The sequence below is a fragment of the Labrus bergylta genome, chromosome 18 (assembly GCF_963930695.1).
Source record: "Labrus bergylta chromosome 18, fLabBer1.1, whole genome shotgun sequence".
In the NCBI taxonomy this organism is placed as follows: domain Eukaryota; kingdom Metazoa; phylum Chordata; class Actinopteri; order Labriformes; family Labridae; genus Labrus; species Labrus bergylta.
Genome location: NC_089212.1, coordinates 18,251,329 through 18,269,292, shown reverse-complemented (window position 1 = coordinate 18,269,292; position 17,964 = coordinate 18,251,329). Strand labels below are relative to the sequence as shown.

At 38.1% G+C, this 17,964-nt stretch overlaps 1 protein-coding gene across 6 annotated transcripts in view; it reads left to right on the top strand.

Moving 5' to 3' along the window:
- dnmt3ab (DNA (cytosine-5-)-methyltransferase 3 alpha b) overlaps nucleotides 1–15,347 on the top strand; it is a 44,962-nt gene extending 29,615 nt beyond the window's left edge. For 2 of the 6 annotated variants that reach the window (XM_020627282.3, XM_020627265.3), the window contains 16 exons: nucleotides 152–310; nucleotides 548–655; nucleotides 859–1,015; nucleotides 1,775–1,921; nucleotides 3,185–3,229; nucleotides 3,583–3,662; nucleotides 3,852–3,964; nucleotides 7,438–7,621; nucleotides 7,718–7,802; nucleotides 8,385–8,530; nucleotides 9,884–9,974; nucleotides 10,107–10,255; nucleotides 10,627–10,712; nucleotides 11,318–11,387; nucleotides 11,927–12,045; nucleotides 12,185–15,347. In XM_020627282.3, the coding sequence (XP_020482938.2) occupies nucleotides 152–310; nucleotides 548–655; nucleotides 859–1,015; nucleotides 1,775–1,921; nucleotides 3,185–3,229; nucleotides 3,583–3,662; nucleotides 3,852–3,964; nucleotides 7,438–7,621; nucleotides 7,718–7,802; nucleotides 8,385–8,530; nucleotides 9,884–9,974; nucleotides 10,107–10,255; nucleotides 10,627–10,712; nucleotides 11,318–11,387; nucleotides 11,927–12,045; nucleotides 12,185–12,326 (1,881 nt within the window). In that variant the 3' untranslated portion in view covers nucleotides 12,327–15,347. Of the gene's footprint in view, nucleotides 1–151; nucleotides 311–547; nucleotides 656–858; nucleotides 1,016–1,774; nucleotides 1,922–3,184; nucleotides 3,230–3,582; nucleotides 3,663–3,851; nucleotides 3,965–7,437; nucleotides 7,622–7,717; nucleotides 7,803–8,384; nucleotides 8,531–9,883; nucleotides 9,975–10,106; nucleotides 10,256–10,626; nucleotides 10,728–11,317; nucleotides 11,388–11,926; nucleotides 12,046–12,184 lie in introns of all 6 variants that reach the window. The other 4 variants (XM_029275864.2, XM_029275857.2, XM_020627277.3 and 1 more) reach the window with 3 other exon arrangements.
- The last annotated feature ends 2,617 nt before the right edge of the window (nucleotides 15,348–17,964 follow it).

Here is a 17,964-nt window from a genome sequence, read left to right as displayed (position 1 = left end):
TTTATGAGGGTTCTTCTGTTTTTTTTGCTGTTTAAGGATTTTTCCTTTTCCCAACAAAAACAAACTTAGACAGACAGTGTTTAAAATGTTTTCCCAATAATGCCCAGACGTTAATGCAGAACGGATGGTTTGTCTTCTATTTTGGCCGCAGGACGGTCGTGGTTTTGGCATTGGCGAGCTGGTTTGGGGAAAGCTGCGAGGGTACTCGTGGTGGCCAGGCCGCATTGTATCCTGGTGGGTTACAGGACGGAGCAGAGCTGCTGAGGGAACCAGATGGGTCATGTGGTTTGGAGAAGATAAATTTTCAGTGGTGAGTGCTTCAAGCCAACATAAACCATGCTGTCAGGTGATGTTTTCTTTTGCAGAAAGAAAGCAAAACAGCCTCCTGTTCATAGTGACAACCATTCACCCTTAATAAGGTTTCTTGCCTAACTCCCGAAATTCAATCCTAAAATATTGGTAAAGCCTCCAGACACTGTTTCCATTAATGAAATACTTTTTAAAAACAAAATAAACAACTATTTTCTTTTCTTTGTATTCTTGACAGATTTGTGTAGAGAAACTTATGCCTTTAAGTTCCTTCACTAATGCCTTTCACCAACCTACTTACAACAAGCAGCCCACATACAAGAAAGCTATCTATGAAGTGCTACAGGTAAGCACGACCTGCATATTTATTCAATCTAATTGCCGCCTTGTTGAATAAATAAAGTGCTTTTTTACGACAGGAACTTCATATAAGATAAAGTTTAAGTAGCCATTTAGTTGATATCTCTGTTCAGTTGTTATCACTATTCTCACAGAAGCAATTACCGGTAATCTTTTTTTTAGATTAAGGTGTCAATGCTGTCATTACAGGCGGCTAGCAGCCGGGCAGGCAAAGCCTTCAAGGCCTGCAACAACAGTGATCAGACAGAAACCTCCAAATCAGTGGAAATGCTGAACAAGCAGATGATTGACTGGGCTATGACAGGATTTCAGCCTACTGGACCCAAGGCCTTAGAGCCACCAGAGGGTAAGAGGAAGTCAACATTAACCCTTTTCACACATATGGAACTCTCCTGAAAAACTCCAGAGATTTGGCTACCTGGAGGTTCTTTAGGCTATATGTGAACGCAAACAGCCGCATTTTTCACGCAGACTTTCTCCGGCCAATCCCCTCCGGAGATTTCAACTTGAGCCAATGGGAAGAGAATGACGTTTATATACAGTGACTGCCTAAAGTGTCTGCACGTGACCACTACGATCTCCGTGCACGTCATTAAACGTCTGCATTATGTTTTCTGTTCGTCAGTATGTTGTTCTCCTCTCTTTTGTGGATGTTGTCATTCCATTGGAATACACATAGCATTGATATAAAGGCAAATATTCTCATTATAACGTTGTGTAGCGGACTCTGTTGCTTCGGCTGCCACTTCCGTGTTGTTTATTTACGTCACGTCTTACCTCAGGAAATACAGGGATAGTCCCCTGCTGTGAGGAGCATATGTGAACGGCTAGTTCGGGAGACTCTCCGGAGCGGTCCTCCTGTAATTATCTAGATATTATCCGGAATGCATATGTGAAAACGGCTATTGTGAAGCTTGATTTGTCGGACTTCTGTCTTACTATGTTGCAAGAAAGTAGGAAGCTTGACATTTATATTTCCAAGACTGTTCCCATGTGTCTCGTATCTTTGATTATCACAGACAAGTACCTCTTGGATGATTTTTGAATAATCCACAATGTCAAAACATTGCCGTTAATATTAATTATCTCTTATGTTGTGTTTCAGAGGAACGTAACCCATACAAACAGGTTTACCCTGAGATGTGGGTGGAGCCTGAAGCAGCAGCCTATACGCCTCCTCCAGCCAAAAAGCCTCGCAAAAGCACAGCAGAGAAACCCAAGGTCAAGGACATTGTCGATGAGAGGACACGAGGTAAGGTGCCTCATTTATTTGTTCAAATAGGAGTCATGAACTCTTAAGTCCGTCCCTTGGGGACGACTCAGCAGAGTTGTACATCAGAGTAAAGTGGTCACAGAAGAAAAATATAGACAAGTGGTCCATTAGAGTCACAGGTAGTGAGTGATGGGACAAGGCAGAAATGCTTGACCTGATACATAGACAATGAATAGATATGTATAATGATATCAATATAAAATGTATTTATAACTTGAGAATATCTCAGATTATGTTGAAGCCAAAAGTATTGCTGCATGATTACCTGGACACCATCACTCGAATATTATTTACCCAATCCCTCATATATTAAGTACCCCTGTTCGTCTTGCTTGGAGTCAGATCCATTTGCATCTGTATTTTGCATCAGAAGTGTTTAGTGTACTTTTAACTATACTGCCAGGGGGAATAATGCTATTTCTTTTCCTAGACATGCTGGATTTAAGGTCAAACTGGAACAATGTTCTGTTTTTGTAGAATTTTCTCTTATCATAATTGCAGCTCCAAGGAGCCTTTTTGGTTTCTAGTCGCATTTACCACCAACTCTCAGCTGAAAGCAGTACTTTTTCCACTCTGGCTGTTATTGCTGGTGTTTGTGAATTAGACACTCATGAGGCAGAACTGCTATCCCACCCCCCCCTACAAATTACTGTTTAATTGCTCATTTAAACCACAAACCCTTTGCATGCGTTTTGTTAATGAGGTAGTGTCTTTTCTGACTCATTTGCACAGGTTTAACGGGTGCAAAAACCACACAATCCTTTTGTGAATCAGGCCACATTTTTTTAAGCACTGACTTTCTAAACATGGAGTGTTTTTCTCTACAAATGATCAGTGTACTGTATTTATGGCCGTTTAAAATGTGCATGTATGTATTTTTAGTCATTTAAAACATCAGGTGCCTTTCCTAATCATATAAACAAAAGTAAGCATCAGTTGCATAGTGTTTTATTAAGAACATAAATGTCCAAATTAAACATTTTCACAGAAAACCTAGTTCCTAAAACGTACTCTGCTAGCTTGTAAAACAGGTGTCAAAAATAGCTAAAGTCTTGGATTTATGTGGAAGGTTTTATGATGATAATGTGCAATGATCTATGTGAATGAATACCTGAAACCATGAAACTGAAATCAGAGGTTAAACTGAGAAAATAATAATTTGAATTCCAAATATGTATTATGCAGTGGTAGATTTGGTTAACCTACATTCCTCACGAGTTGTTTCATGTGCTGTATTTTCAGAGCGACTTGTTCTTGAAGTGAGACAAAAGTGCCGCAGCATAGAGGGTAAGTGACGTGTCCTCTGTGTACTCAAGCTTATAGCAGCACCGGGGGGCCTCCCAGGGGAGAAACATAGTTATGCCTTGATCTTGACAAGCTAAGCAGCAGAAATGTATGTGTCTTTGTTAATAAAATGATAAGAGTAGAGACTGAAGAAAAACATTTCCATTATTCTTGGTGTTTTTCTAGCTCCCTTGTCAGTTCTCTCCAAACATACCAGCTAAGCTCATTAGATCTTCCCCTGCATCACTACTGTTCAAATAATTTCACTGCATTGTGAAGTTCAGAGCTTTTGATAGTGTTTACACCTCTCTGACCTCTGCCAGTTAAATACTGACACAACAGATTTCTTTCTATAGACATCTGCATCTCCTGTGGAAGTCTGAATGTCAGCCGTGAGCACCCGCTGTTTGCTGGAGGAATGTGCCAGGGCTGTAAGGTAAGCTGAGATTGAGGTCAATAAAATTCTGGGACTCGACTCCAACTGCTGTCTCGTAAAAAAATCACGGCTCCCTTCAAAACAAATAACAAACTGCACTTATTTTAAACGGCACCTGACATGATACCTTAGCTGTTTTTTTTAACAGGAAACTGTTCTGATTTATTCTATTTTGCTTCTTTTGTACAGAACTGCTTTCTAGAGTGTGCATACCAATATGACGACGATGGTTACCAGTCATACTGCACTATCTGCTGCGGAGGACGAGAGGTGCTCATGTGTGGAAACAACAACTGTTGTCGGTGAGGGCTTTTTCCGATTCTACTCGTGTAATTGAAGAGGAAAATTAGGAGCCACAATGTCTTTACAGACAGTGGAAATGCTAGTTATGACTACATGTTGTTGACAGCGAAGTAATATGCTGTGTGTGTGTTAGATGGTTAGCAGAATCATTGAATCTCATCAAACTATGCGATAATGTTTCATCATAAAAAAGAAAGAAAGAAGAGTATCAGGAAATGACTTTTTCCACTATGGTTATGCAGATACTTGGAGGCCATTGTTCATTTAAGGTTATAATGATTACATATTATTACAAGACTAGTATAGAGGATTAAAATTCATTTGGATCTGTTATTAAGATGCACAAACAGGAGGGAGACACCCAGTCTATTAGGAAACTAGTAAAAATGTTAAATGTTATTTGACTTTGGGATCTCAGGCAAAGCTGGGCAAACACTGTGCGATTTCAAGCTGATTTTGACCTGAGTTTTGAGTTTGCGCAACTGATTTTGAAGTTGGGCCGAGGGGGCACATTGGTGCTGGTCCTGACCAGTCAGATGAATCTCTGGCATGTTTGAAGTTTTGGTCATACTACATACTGCATACACTCAGTTAGAGCAGAGCCACTGGCTGAATTCCCGACCTCAGGGGTTTTTATTTCCTGATGGCACCTGCGCAAACTGTCAGACATGGTCTGAAACCTGCATGGCATCAGCAGGCATGCCTGATAAATGAGACTTCCCCCATATAAAATATATAAACGAGAGAAACGTTGTCAGAAAACAGATGCTGGCCTCCAGCGGTCAGTGAATATTTGTTGGGATTTATCTCAGTAGTTAACTTGTGTTTGTCTGTGACGCTGGAAGTCTGTGCGTGTGACAGAGCAAGAGGAATTTTTATAGTGGTTGTCTTTGAGCCGTGCAAGTTTTCCCAGTTGTCTCATATGCGTTGCTATGGTCATGGGAGTTTTAGAAGGAAACTTAATTGACTATTGTCAGTGCTCTGTCCCAATTTAACATTGCACTTACTTAGCATCTTACTTACACTTACTTAGTGTACAGTGAGCACTTAGATTGCGCTTGACAATCAGATCTTACAGTATAAGCACATGCATTGTGAGCATTGTAAACGATTCACTCGTACGGTGTGAGATGACAGTCTACCAAAACCTTTACACAATCATACAGTGTATTTCGAGCCAAAGCCTGTAACAGAAATGTATTTATACAAAATAACGGGCGATCCTTCCATATCACCTTTTAATTGACTGAGCGTAGTTTCATGCGATATTTCAGTATCCTGCATTCATCCAGTGTTTTAAATCAGTTTTTTTTATTTTCCTGGAGGCCATAGCATATCAATAACTTTTAACAGTAACAAAACTATCCGACTTCCAAAACTTTGACCCATGGTGACCTGACTAATGTACGACTACATTGCCATATATCATGTTGGAGAGTTTCCTCCTCTGATGTTCCCTTCTAGCACAAAACATATTTCATGAGTTCCATTGTAAAGAATATTATTTGAGTATGATGATATTTATAGTATTTCATGTTTCATTTATGTATGCTTTACATTTTGTAAGCTGCCTTTCCCTTTCCTTTAAGAATTAAGTACTTTCCACCTATAGTACGTTTCCCTTTATAATAAATAATAATACAGTTTTTCTGCTCTCTGGGCCTTTACTGTTATAAGTTATAACCTATAAAACTGTTGGTTAAATTTTAAAATTGCTAATGTGTGTGGCCAAGTCATTAAATGATCTACATCTTTCGATCAACCACAGGTAGCAAGACCCTATCATCACTGCACATCACTGCATATATAATAGAGGCATTATAGCGGTTTCATAAATCAGCAGTGATGTTATCTGCTATCATGGTGGTCCACTGGACCTCCATGAATATTTGATCACACATGATATATAGTGTGGTTGTATGACAGTTGAATAGGCCACTGATAGTAATAAACAGAGTGAGGTCTGTATCCTCACACAGCCAGACTACCAGAGTAAAGCCTAAAAAAATTCCCCCGAGAACAGATTTAGCCTTGTCAGTACACATGTAGGAGCAATCAGAAAACAATAGCTTGCTGTCTCTTTAGATGATGCCGTTTGACATTTGGGTGACATTTGGATGACAACTCCCTGCCACTCAAAACTCTCAAACCTCATTTAAAACCACTCAATCTGGGCTTTGTAGATAAAAACAAAGGCTGGTAATGCAAATGTTATGCCAAGTGACAGGAGAACATCTGTCATATTTTCAGAAAATATGGCATTTCCTCTTTATAGTTTTCTATAATTGTTTCCAATTAGTTTAAAAACATTTTAATTCATATATCAGAATCAGAAATACTTTAGATTTATCAGCGGGGGGATTCAGGCATTACATTTGCTCTGATACAAAATAAAGGGGTAGCTATATAAAGCAGTATGAATATAAATAAAACAAGAGATGTGAAAAAGAACTGAAGCAATATAAAAAAAAGTGCAGTATTGCACAGTAAAGATTATAATAATAATTTATCCTTTATTAATCCCGCGAGGGGAAATTCAGTTTTACACTCCGTCTAATGAACATGCTACACAAACATGCACAGACAGGATCCTATGGACATGCACTAATGGAGAGATCTCAAGAATGAGGGGGCTGCCCACAGCGAGCGCTCCAGAGCAGTTTTTGGGGTTCGGTGCCTTGCTCAACGGCACCTCAGCAGTGCTCAGGAAGTGGACTGGCACCTCTCCAGCTACCTATATTCTATAGTATTGCACAGTGGTCTCAGTATTGCACATTGTGTTCTTGAACAAAGTGTTGATGGGTTCAGATTCAGATTGTTTTTAAGTAACAGAGTTACTGAGTTTACTGGGTTACAGCTATGAAGGGTGAAATACGTTAGGCAAAGCCAGACACTGTCTGACTCTCAGAGGGAGGAGTAGTACAGTCAGTATGACTTCCTGCTGAGTTTGCGGTCGAGTCCTTTTCTCTGACACCACCATCAGAGAGTCAGGTTCAAGCCCTACTATGTCACTGGCCCTTCAGATCAGTTTGTTGAGTCTGTTAGCATTTGCCTCCTCAGCCTGCTGCCACAGCACACAACAGCAAATAGGATAGCACTGGCCACTGCAGACCATAAAACATCCCAAGCACTGTCCTGCAGATGTTACATTACTAGACCTCAGCCTCCTCAGGAAGTAGAGGTGAATGTGATTTTGTCATGCAAACAAAGACTATAATGAAAGAAGTCGAAATTGTGAGAGAATACTGCCAGGCCGGATCACCTTGGTTTGTCGTCAGGGAGCTCTTGAGGTGGATTTGTTTAAAAAACATACTCTGCTGTAATCAGAACAGTTGTTTCATGGCTTTGACAAAATAATTTGTCTAGAACAAATGTTGATGCTGACATGAAACTACTCAACGCTATTTTAGATACTAACTAGAGTAGATAGATATCATAAAGCGTACTAATAAAATGTTTTGCTTGTGTTCAGGTGTTTCTGTGTGGAGTGTGTCAACCTCCTTGTCGGCCAAGGTGCTGCCCACACAGCCATCAAAGAGGACCCGTGGAACTGCTACATGTGTGGTCAGAAGAGTGTACATGGTCTTTTGTTGCGTCGCACTGACTGGCCCAACCGTCTCCAGCACTTCTTTGCAAATAATCATGACCAAGATTTTGTGAGTGATGCACTTTTAATCCTGAAATCCTACGATTTTTTTTGGTTTTCTTATTTTCTGAATACCATCTTAACATTCAGTCTCTGTGTGTTTCAGGAAGCACCAAAGCTTTACCCCCCGGTCATGGTGGAGAAGAGGAAGCCTATTCGTGTCCTGTCTCTATTTGACGGCATAGCAACAGGTTAGAGAACAACTAAAGCACCTTTATTTGATCAAAGTATGTCGGATATGACACAATTTACACCAAATGCCCACTTTCTTGAAAAATGCAACCTTTTCATTGTATTTTTCAAGAAACATTTAAGTTAAAAAAAATCATTAATCCTCCTATTTGACCGACATCTTATGATAAAAACTTTTACACGATCTTAATAATAATAAATTAAGTTTTTATATTTTACATTGCATTCCCAGTATTTTTTTTCAATTTTCTTTAAGTAATCATTCAAAATTTCTCTCAGAATATCTTCATAATGTATGAGTTTAACAGTCTAAATATGACTCATATTCTCATATTGATGATGTGATGTACTGTATGTACTGTACTGTACTGAATGCATCAGTTACTGTATGACTATCAAGTCGTGGATTTGAATGTTACTTTCAGTGATACATGTAGCATAGGGCTTTCCCTTTATTTAGATATAACATAGTTTTATGGTTTGTTTCATTGTATCAGACACAGCTGCCGGTTATTGGATTAAGTAACAGTGTGAAGGATTTGTCCTTATTCTGTCTGACACTCTGACCCTTTTCTGTGCAGGGTTGTTGGTGCTAAGAGAACTTGGAATCCAAGTGGATCGCTACATAGCTTCTGAAGTGTGTGAAGACTCCATCACTGTGGGGATCGTCCGGCATCAGGGTCGCATCATGTATGTTGGTGATGTGAGGACCGTCACTCGCAAACATGTGAGTTTCATTTGTTTTTCTGAGTGTTGCGGGAAGTGTTGTGTGAAGTGTGCATGAAGTGTTTTACATGCATTCAACGAGTTGGCTCTGTGCTTAGCTGACACTTTCTAAGACCAGGCAAACTAGATTTATTTATTTTTTCTCTTGAAAAGTTTCCAGTCTTTATGCAGCTTGTGTAGAAAAGCAAAACGAAGCTGAAGGCAACCCTTTTAAAACAGCTGAGTGAAAGCAAACTCCAGCAGAATGCAGTCAACCTCAGCTGAGATGTGGCGATGACAACTGAAGTGGCTGATAAAAATAATATTTACTGTTTCTCACATTACATCACACTCTGCTGTTTTTGCTCGTTTTTTTTCTCTGGCACTGGCAATGCTGCAGAGGCTGGTTGATTTTGTGATGTTGTTGAAACTTTACTATGTGTGATTCTAATGTAAGAAATGCCCTGTTGTAGGTATATGTTTCATGGTTATCAACAATAGAGCTCCTGCATACATTAAGATACAATGGGGACATTATATGTGTGAAATGGTGAAATTATGCAGGACCCCACAGGGAGCTCTTTTGGATTTTAAAAGTTTTCTGTTGTTTTTTTAGCTCTGCAGAGACTAAACAAATGTTGCTTTAATCATGGACACTGTGTACTGTATGCCATCTGATATCTGCATGACTGTCATACGACTGCCTCTAGTATTAGTCATGGACTGCTTTGCTTTAGAGAAATATTATTTAGCTTGTGGCCTTATTTTAAACAGTACCTTCTTTATATCCGTCTGATGACATGTTGTTGACAGCTGGAGGGGGGCGTGCATGAAAGATCTCTTGTGGGGCATGAATCTTTGTCTGCACAACTTAGTTTTAAATCTTGATAACAGACTAACTGGATAGTTTATACAGAGGACTTTTGGTATCAACACATGTGTGTAGGCCTGTTCTGTTGGGATGTTTAAAATAATGTTAAGATTATACCAGTGAGGAGACATTTATCAGTGGTTAAGGTTAATGAAAATTGGACTGCTAGTTCATTCATATCAACTTCATACATTTCTGAACTTCCAAATCCATACTTTACCTTTGAAAGCCCCAGACATCTGAAAATTTATCCCCACACTTCCTCTAACTTCAAGGGTATGAACCGATTAAAAGTAGAGACTGGAGACTACAACAAAATAAATACTTTTTTTTAGCCCTAAACCATCGACTAGATGTTACAAGTGGAACTGAACTGGTTCTATCTTGTATCAAGTATGGGGTGAACAAAATTGCTGAGAGTTGGAATACTGATCATTTTATCTTACAGCACATCATCTAGACAGCCTCGGCCTGTGTTTCTGACTGTATCTTATCTCTATGCAGATACATGAGTGGGGCCCTTTTGACCTAGTTATTGGTGGAAGTCCATGCAATGACCTCTCTATAGTCAACCCTGCGAGAAAAGGTCTGTATGGTAGGTCAATTTTAACTGTTACATGCTTCTTTGTAATGTTTTACATAAATGATGGTTATATGAGTCAAAGTATAATCAGTATGTTCTCTCACTGACAGTCAGCAGTGTTTAATGACTGTTTCTGTCCAACAGAGGGCACTGGTCGCCTCTTCTTTGAGTTTTACCGGCTGCTTCACGAGGCTCGGCCCAAGGACGGAGATGACCGGCCTTTCTTCTGGCTCTTTGAAAACGTGGTTGCCATGGGTGTCAGTGATAAGAGGGACATATCTCGCTTTTTAGAGGTCAGCCTTTCTCTGTCGGCTGGATTTTTTGCTGAATAATTCCTTTATCTTATCCTACAGGTCATAACTGGTTCATATATATATATATATATATATATATGTAGTTTCTGTTCATACACATGGTTTTGTGGATTATGAATGCCCCCTTGTGGCAATAATGTATTATCTTTAGACACTACTTGTTAGACTATTCCTTTCATGATGTTACAGCTTCAATGTGCCAAATCTTTGATTTAGTCAGTGAAAAACATACAAGAACTTGTTTTAATACCAATGATGTTTCTTTGTGATATCCTGTGAGGGCAACAGTAGTTTACCTTGCTTCTTCATCTGACTGGTATCTTGTCCTCTCTGTTTTATTTTGATTTCAGTGTAACCCAGTGATGATCGATGCCAAGGAGGTGTCTGCTGCCCACCGTGCCCGCTACTTCTGGGGTAACCTTCCTGGCATGAACAGGTTGGTGTGTGAATGGTGAGGGAAGCAGCAGCCTGTGACAGACAAAAGGGACATGGACATTGACATTAAAGGAAGCCCATCCCAAAGTTAAGATAGTGCCCATGCCAGTCATTCATCAACTAAATAAATGAATCACATATTTTTAGATATGTCTTTTGGTTGTCCTTACAACCAGCAACAGGAAAACCTCCTTAAGAATCACAATATTGAACCAATCAGATCTCTAAACTCCTTAATCTTTGTATGTCCAAAAAACCCGCTGTAGTTCTAAAATGAAGTTTGATTCAGGCCTACACTGGAACTGACCTTTGTGGCTATTTAAGGTGGAAATTGAAATTACTAGTACCATACTCTTTTATTCCTTAATGAAATTGGCAGAAAAAAAAAACAATGCAGCTACGCATCTCCATCTTTAATCTAACTGATTTACTTAAATAACATTTGTCACTGAGGACACTTGGAATGGCATCCATCTCAATCAAAAGTCTACATGATCCAAAGGTAAAACGGGTGCTGTACCTTTGCCAAGCATTATAGTTGTTACAATGCTAATTATACAATATGTCTTTATATTAACTGTGTTTCTTCTTTTTTCTCCTTTTCAGGCCTTTGTCTGCTATGTACAATGACAGGGTAGACCTCCAGGACTGTTTAGAGCATGGCAGAACAGCTAAGGTACTTGTGTAATACTTTGGTATAACAATCACTTTAGGAAATGACAACATTGTGTCAAATCTCTTTAATGTGCTGTATGCAACTGTGGAATTTCACCTTGCATGTTTACATCACTTACATTACATTGATTGAGCAGAGGCATTTGTTCATAATGACCAGCAGTAGGTGCATTCAATAAACCGTTTGCAGACACACTTGTGTGTCCTCTAAGCCTTTAGAACAATGGAAAACAATTTGTGAAAATCAGACTTGTAATTCTAATCTTAAAAATAGCAGATAAATGAATAAATATTTGAAAAAAAGAAACTATACTTGAGTTGCTCCTTCAAAGCAGGGATAAACTACTTTACACACTGGCGACTCCTAGTGGCAGCAAAATGTAACAGTTCGAAAGTCAGTGCTAAGAATTTGAAACAACAACCCATCTGAACTGTTACGAAATGTGTCCAATTTTCCAAACCATTCTTCTTTTATAGATGACAAAAAGCTATGCGTCCTCACTAATACATTCTTTTTTTGTTACTTTTATTCTCCGCCAGTTTGAGAAGGTGAGGACCATCACCACCAGGTCTAATTCCATCAAGCAGGGCAAGGACCAGCACTTCCCTGTCAACATGAATGAAAAGGAAGACATCCTCTGGTGCACTGAGATGGAGAGGTATGTCATCATGAAGATTGTCCTTTAAACTACCTGTCACAGCTCTGTTAGCGAACAAAATCTCAATGTTATCCTCTCATGTCTTCCCCCTTTTCCGCTACCGTCCTGTCTGCTGGTCTGGCTGTTTTTTCTCTGTCAGGGTCTTTGGTTTCCCAGTCCATTATACTGATGTCTCCAACATGAGCCGGCTGGCGAGGCAGAGGCTCCTGGGCCGATCATGGAGCGTCCCGGTTATCCGCCACCTGTTTGCACCACTCAAAGATTACTTTGCCTGTGCTTGAGCAACGGGGGAAACTCACTTTGAACCATTTAGGAACTACAACTGTATGTTGTGACTAGAAATAAGAGCCTTGATCCTCAAATTATACTCTTTGTATAATTTGTAAGCAAAACATTGACGTAGATTTCACATTTTTTCTTGTATTTGAATTGTAATTCTTATTCTATTTAATTTTGATATGTCATTTTACCTTTTAGCAGTGTTATCAAGTATTGTTGATTTGTTTGTGCAAGCTATACTTGAGACTATGCTTTCTTCTCAAGACACTGAGATAGAAAAGTGCTAGACTTGTACTTTAAAAGCGTTGGAAAAGACCCGAGGGATAGGAAACAGTTAGGAAATCTGTGAAATGTTTCTGCTGTGTGAGCTTCCGGCTACTGAGCCTCACAGGTGTGGAGAGGAAGGGGATTTTTCTTCAGTGTCAGGAGAGCAGTGTCTCTAAGAATCCAAAACACCAGATCACATATACCTCTTTGTTTACAGTTTCTATACATAACTGAAGGTAATAATGGTACTACTGTAAAATGGTTACAATACCATGGTGCTTCAAGATGATTTGAAACTTCATCACCCATGTGGCGGTCCAACTTTAGTCAAATACTAACTCTTTAACCTGTTGCTGGAATATGTTGTGTTTTCCTTTTTTTTTCTCAGATTTTTTACACACAAAAATCTGTCGTTTTTGTTTGTTTGTTTGTTAAATTCACTTCTAAAGGAACTGACTGCAAAATATCCTCTTATCTGCATATTACATCTTTTATACACTTTCTACTGGTGCTCATTTATTCACTCAGCCTTGCTACGTTCAGACTCAACGTCTGAATCTGCACAAAAAAAGTGAAGCTAGCCACATGGGATATGATGTTTTCTGTCATTTGTTTAGAAATGAAAACTTTAGATCAACGTCTGTGAAACTACATTTTTTCTAGTTTCATCCTGACCAATGACATTACTGTACAACTGTTATAGCAAGTGTGGTCGTTAGAGGGAGAGAGGTTGACCAGGCCGGGTGGCTCTGCTCCTCAGCTTCCACTTCTGCAAACTGTAAAAACTGTCAGGTGCAAATCTTCAACAATATGGTGCGGCTTCACAAAGTTCTTCTACCTTTTTATAGCAATTTTGTGCTGTTTTATCAACATTATAAAGCACTTTTATATGTATACTTTCTTTTTTTCTTGATATTTTTTTAAAAAGGATATTGGTTTTTGTGAATTGTTTTCTCGTTTCGTTTTATGATGTGAAATGATCTACCCTCGTGTAATACTTTTTTGTATACAGTAGGGCTGTGCCAATAGAAGTGAAAGAATGGATTTTGATATGTGAAACCCATGTTATTTCAGTGTACAGTAGATGGATTGACATTTGGATCCCTAAACACCCACCCCCCCCTCCCTCCATTATCCATATTGTTCTCTATTTTAGAGCAGCAATTCAGTATGTTGCTTCCTGGATTCAAAGAATGTCTATTTCCATTAAGATTGTAAAATGTGAGGCACAGTTAGGGAACTATGTCATGTGCTCTGTATAATATTTTGTCCCTTGTGAAGGACATTTCCCTGAAAATAGTAGTCGTCATGTTGACAAATTTAAGTGCTGATCCAAATATGGATTATATTCACAAACTAAATTCTCTTGATTGTAACCTCTAAGCTAAATATGGAGGATTTAGGCTGCGGTTTGTCAAAACAAAAAACTGACACAGTGTATGACAAAGACGTCAGCACTCAAAGACTAAAGAGGGTAATAAAAACAGATTCTATCATCTATATCATATTTAAGATTGAAAATTTGAAATTTAATTTCTTATTGTAATTAATTTCGTAAGTGACCTTATTGCCATCATTTTTGTCCATGCACATTGGGCTCAATATGAGCTCTTGTGCTTTGTGATAATTTAAACAGATGTTATTTCCCCCCTCCTCCTAGAATACTTAACATCCCCTCATGTTTGTACATTCTGTACATAGAGTTTTCTGGTTGCTGTTTTTCATCTTTTTTTATTACTTATGAGATGTACAAATATAATTCTTTGCTAATATATATATCATCAAATTAGGACAATTTTTAGGTTCAAAATGAAAAAAATCAAGTGACAAATTTGATTCAAAACTTGCTTTGAGCAATAGATGTAGGGAGACTCCAAGTCGACTTTATCGTACTGATTTGTTTGTGTCAAGTGAATCCAGACCTAATGTCATGTGATCTTAATAGTGGCCTATGGACAGCTTTAAGATGAACGTTCTCAACTTCACTGCACAGCCCTACAAGGTGGTGTTTTGTTCTTTTGCTTCAGTTTCCTTTAGTAAGACTTCAAAACGAGGGATTGTAGGTGTTTCCAATGGTGCTAAACCTTTTATCTAATCAAGACAAATATATTTGATTGGAAGAGAAATAAACATGTCTATACAATGACTGTTTTAAGTTCCGCGTAGTAACTGAAAGACCTATTATTTCACTCATATAAATATATTAACAAAGGCATTTTAACTTTGTACTTGAAAAAATAAGAATAACAAATAATGAAAGGTTTCCTATATTGTTTTAGACTAGAGATTGCTGTAGTTGGTGCTTATCTGTGGGAAAATCGTGTGAGAAAAAAAACGGTAATAACTTTTACTGTAGCATAATGTATGCTTAATGCGCATTGCTTCTTAATCTTACATTCCACGCCGTACTATTCTCCATGTCTGTTTTAAAAATGTTGTTTTGAAAGGATGAATTTGGACTTCTATCAGAAACAACATTTGAGTTTTACTATTAAACGCAGGTCAATGATTCTATATTCGGTGAAACTGTTGGCACTCTGTGACTTTCTTTCTGTCATAACTGTTTATGGCCTATACGCTTTTCCTCAAGACCAGTTCGTACAGCAAATGTAGCAGTCATTCTCCACTTTGACCCCCCCATCCAACTCCCCCACCCCCATACTTATGTTTAGTGTCCAGAGAGAAGATAAAGGCTCCGTATGTACTTGTGCTGGAGAACACTTGAATAAATGTATTGTTTTTGTGCAAAAAAGTCACATTCCTGTCCTGTTTTTATTCACATTTTTTAAAAGACATCTAGTTGCACCTGAAAACGTGCTTCTTTAGTTGACATGTTATCTGACTTTAGGGTTATGGGCTAAAACTAAAACCTCACCTATTATTTTATAATGTAATAAGTAACACTTTTCCCTACTAGAACAGTTTAAAGTGTCACAGTTACAACCACCTTTTTTTCATTATTATCGTGCACATTTGTATCATGAAGACATTTCAGTTTTATAATATGAACTAGTATTTATAAATCATGACTTATAAATGTTTAATTAAGATGTAATAAATAATAATTTTAAGATTTTTATAATGGCCATTTTTATAATTGGAGCTATTTCCCCATGATTACTGTCCATTGAATGAGAAACAACGACAGGAGATAAATATAGGGAGTTAAACAAATAATTGATTAGAAAAAATACTGGATTAAATGACACATGGTCTCCTTATAATTATAATGTTTGGACACCCCCACATCCAACCATTATAAATCGACCAGGGCTTATGCTTCTAATTGTCAGGGGGGCTGATAAATGAGATGAGCATATTGATATTCAGTTCTTCTTCCATGCCATCATGCCCTCCAGCGGGGGATTTGTGGTTCAGTGTCTTGATATCTTGGTCCTCAGCACTGACGGTACTTGAAATAAGGGTGTTGCCCTCTGCCCTGCAGCTTATGTGAGAGCAGATTGGAACACGCTGCCATGCTAATGCTTTCACTTAGTCATCTATCAGACAGAGTTTATGGGCTTCCATTATCTCATTATTTATGTGTTTTATGTTTTTTTTTTTTAACAACGTCGTTAAAAGACCAGTCGTGATCATGTTAAATGAGACATCTGAGAGATTAAATCCAGTTTATGCTAATAGTGTCATTAAGACTATAACATTTATGACAATAGTGGTCAAATACATTACAGTTGTCTCTAGCTGTGCTGTTATATTTAATGTTACCCTTTCCCTCTGATAGTGGTACAGCCTTCTCTGAGTGGACACGCCCCAAGTCAACAGTAATTGGTTGTTTGGGCAGCCAAGCCTTCACAGAGCGCTGCTGATTGGAGAGTCACGACGTCACACGGCCTGGATGCTGCGTGCTGCACCAAGTTAAAAACAAACAGATAAAGAAAAAACGATTTTCCCTAAAAAAACAAAAGCATGATAATGTGTCCGCATGTATGCCATTGTTTGAGATGGTCGATTCTTGATGCCCGCATTCCTCAGCCAAGATAAAGTTAAGTGAATGTGAAGCCACTGTAATATTTTCAATTGCATATTTCATCGCAATTTCACAATAAGGTTTATTTATTTAGTTTAATTGTGTATAATTGTTGGTTGTCGTGTTTGTTAAAGGGAGGCTGCAAGAGCAAAAGGCACAGGGACTTGCACAAGTATACAATAACAATTACATTTGTAATAGTTATAAAAAAAGGTAGATAAAAAGATAAAAAAGTTATCTGTGGATTTATAAAATAAATAAATAAATAAAAAAACTGTAACTCTGCCTGAAGTTTGTGGATTTATAAAATAAATAAAAAAATTAAAAAACTGTAACTCTGCCTGAAGTTATGGTTTCTTTAATGTTGCTATGGAAACAGCAATAAAATCCCGCTCGCCTACATTGCGTCGCTACAGATAGCTTTGGCCGCATACAACACATGACAGAAGTATTAAGTTTCAGCTTAGGACGATAACTTACTGTGTTAATGCAGCTTGCTCGGACACTTCTCGTTTTCTTTCTCTTCCTTGTTAACTTTTAACTTCGTGTTTTGGCTTCACGGAGTCCTCCGAAACTTTGAAAGCATTATTTGTCAGTGTTGGGATTTGACAACTGTGACTTGTTGCCGCCGATAACTGTTCACTCTCCAAAAGTAACTCGACCTACTATCAGCTCATTAGCATTACCAGCAACTATTGAATTTATCGGAAAATATTCGAAAGTTGCCGCAACATGTGGACGAGTAAGACATCATTTAGTATGGGAAAGAAAACCGGAATTGAATGATATGAACCGACCAATCAAATTGCAGGAGCAGCAACGGTCAATACTTACGTTAAGTCATTACGTAAATGAAAAAAAAAGTTTTTATTTTTTAACAAATATGTTTATTATAAGTCACTTAAGGTTAGAAAACTTTTTTTATTTCATTACTATTTTCAATACAAAATTACAGGATGAAGCTGGGCTGGGCTTTTTTTTTTTTTAAATGGCGCAAAAGACTCAACTAGCCCCTCCCTCTACTGTATCCACACAACGCAAATTATAACAAGTTTCAACAATATAATTATGGATTTTCCTGAATTGTGTACATCTGCCTTGATGGGAACACATCTGTATAAGACTAGTAGTAAAAAAAAAAAAAAAAAAAAAGGGTTTGCTTTTTTTCCAAGCAGTTTGTTCTCTTTAAATCGGTTAAGTAATGTTTATTTTACCTGTAACGTCTTTGGCACAACAAAAAAGCTCATTTAATTTCCAAAGAGTTCAATGGACCGAAATCATTGACGTTTTGTCACTCTACTAGAAATTAGGATTTTATTTTGGAAATTGTAACCGGAAGTCTTACTTGTACATTCCCGATCACTTGACTGCGATGATGCTGCGGT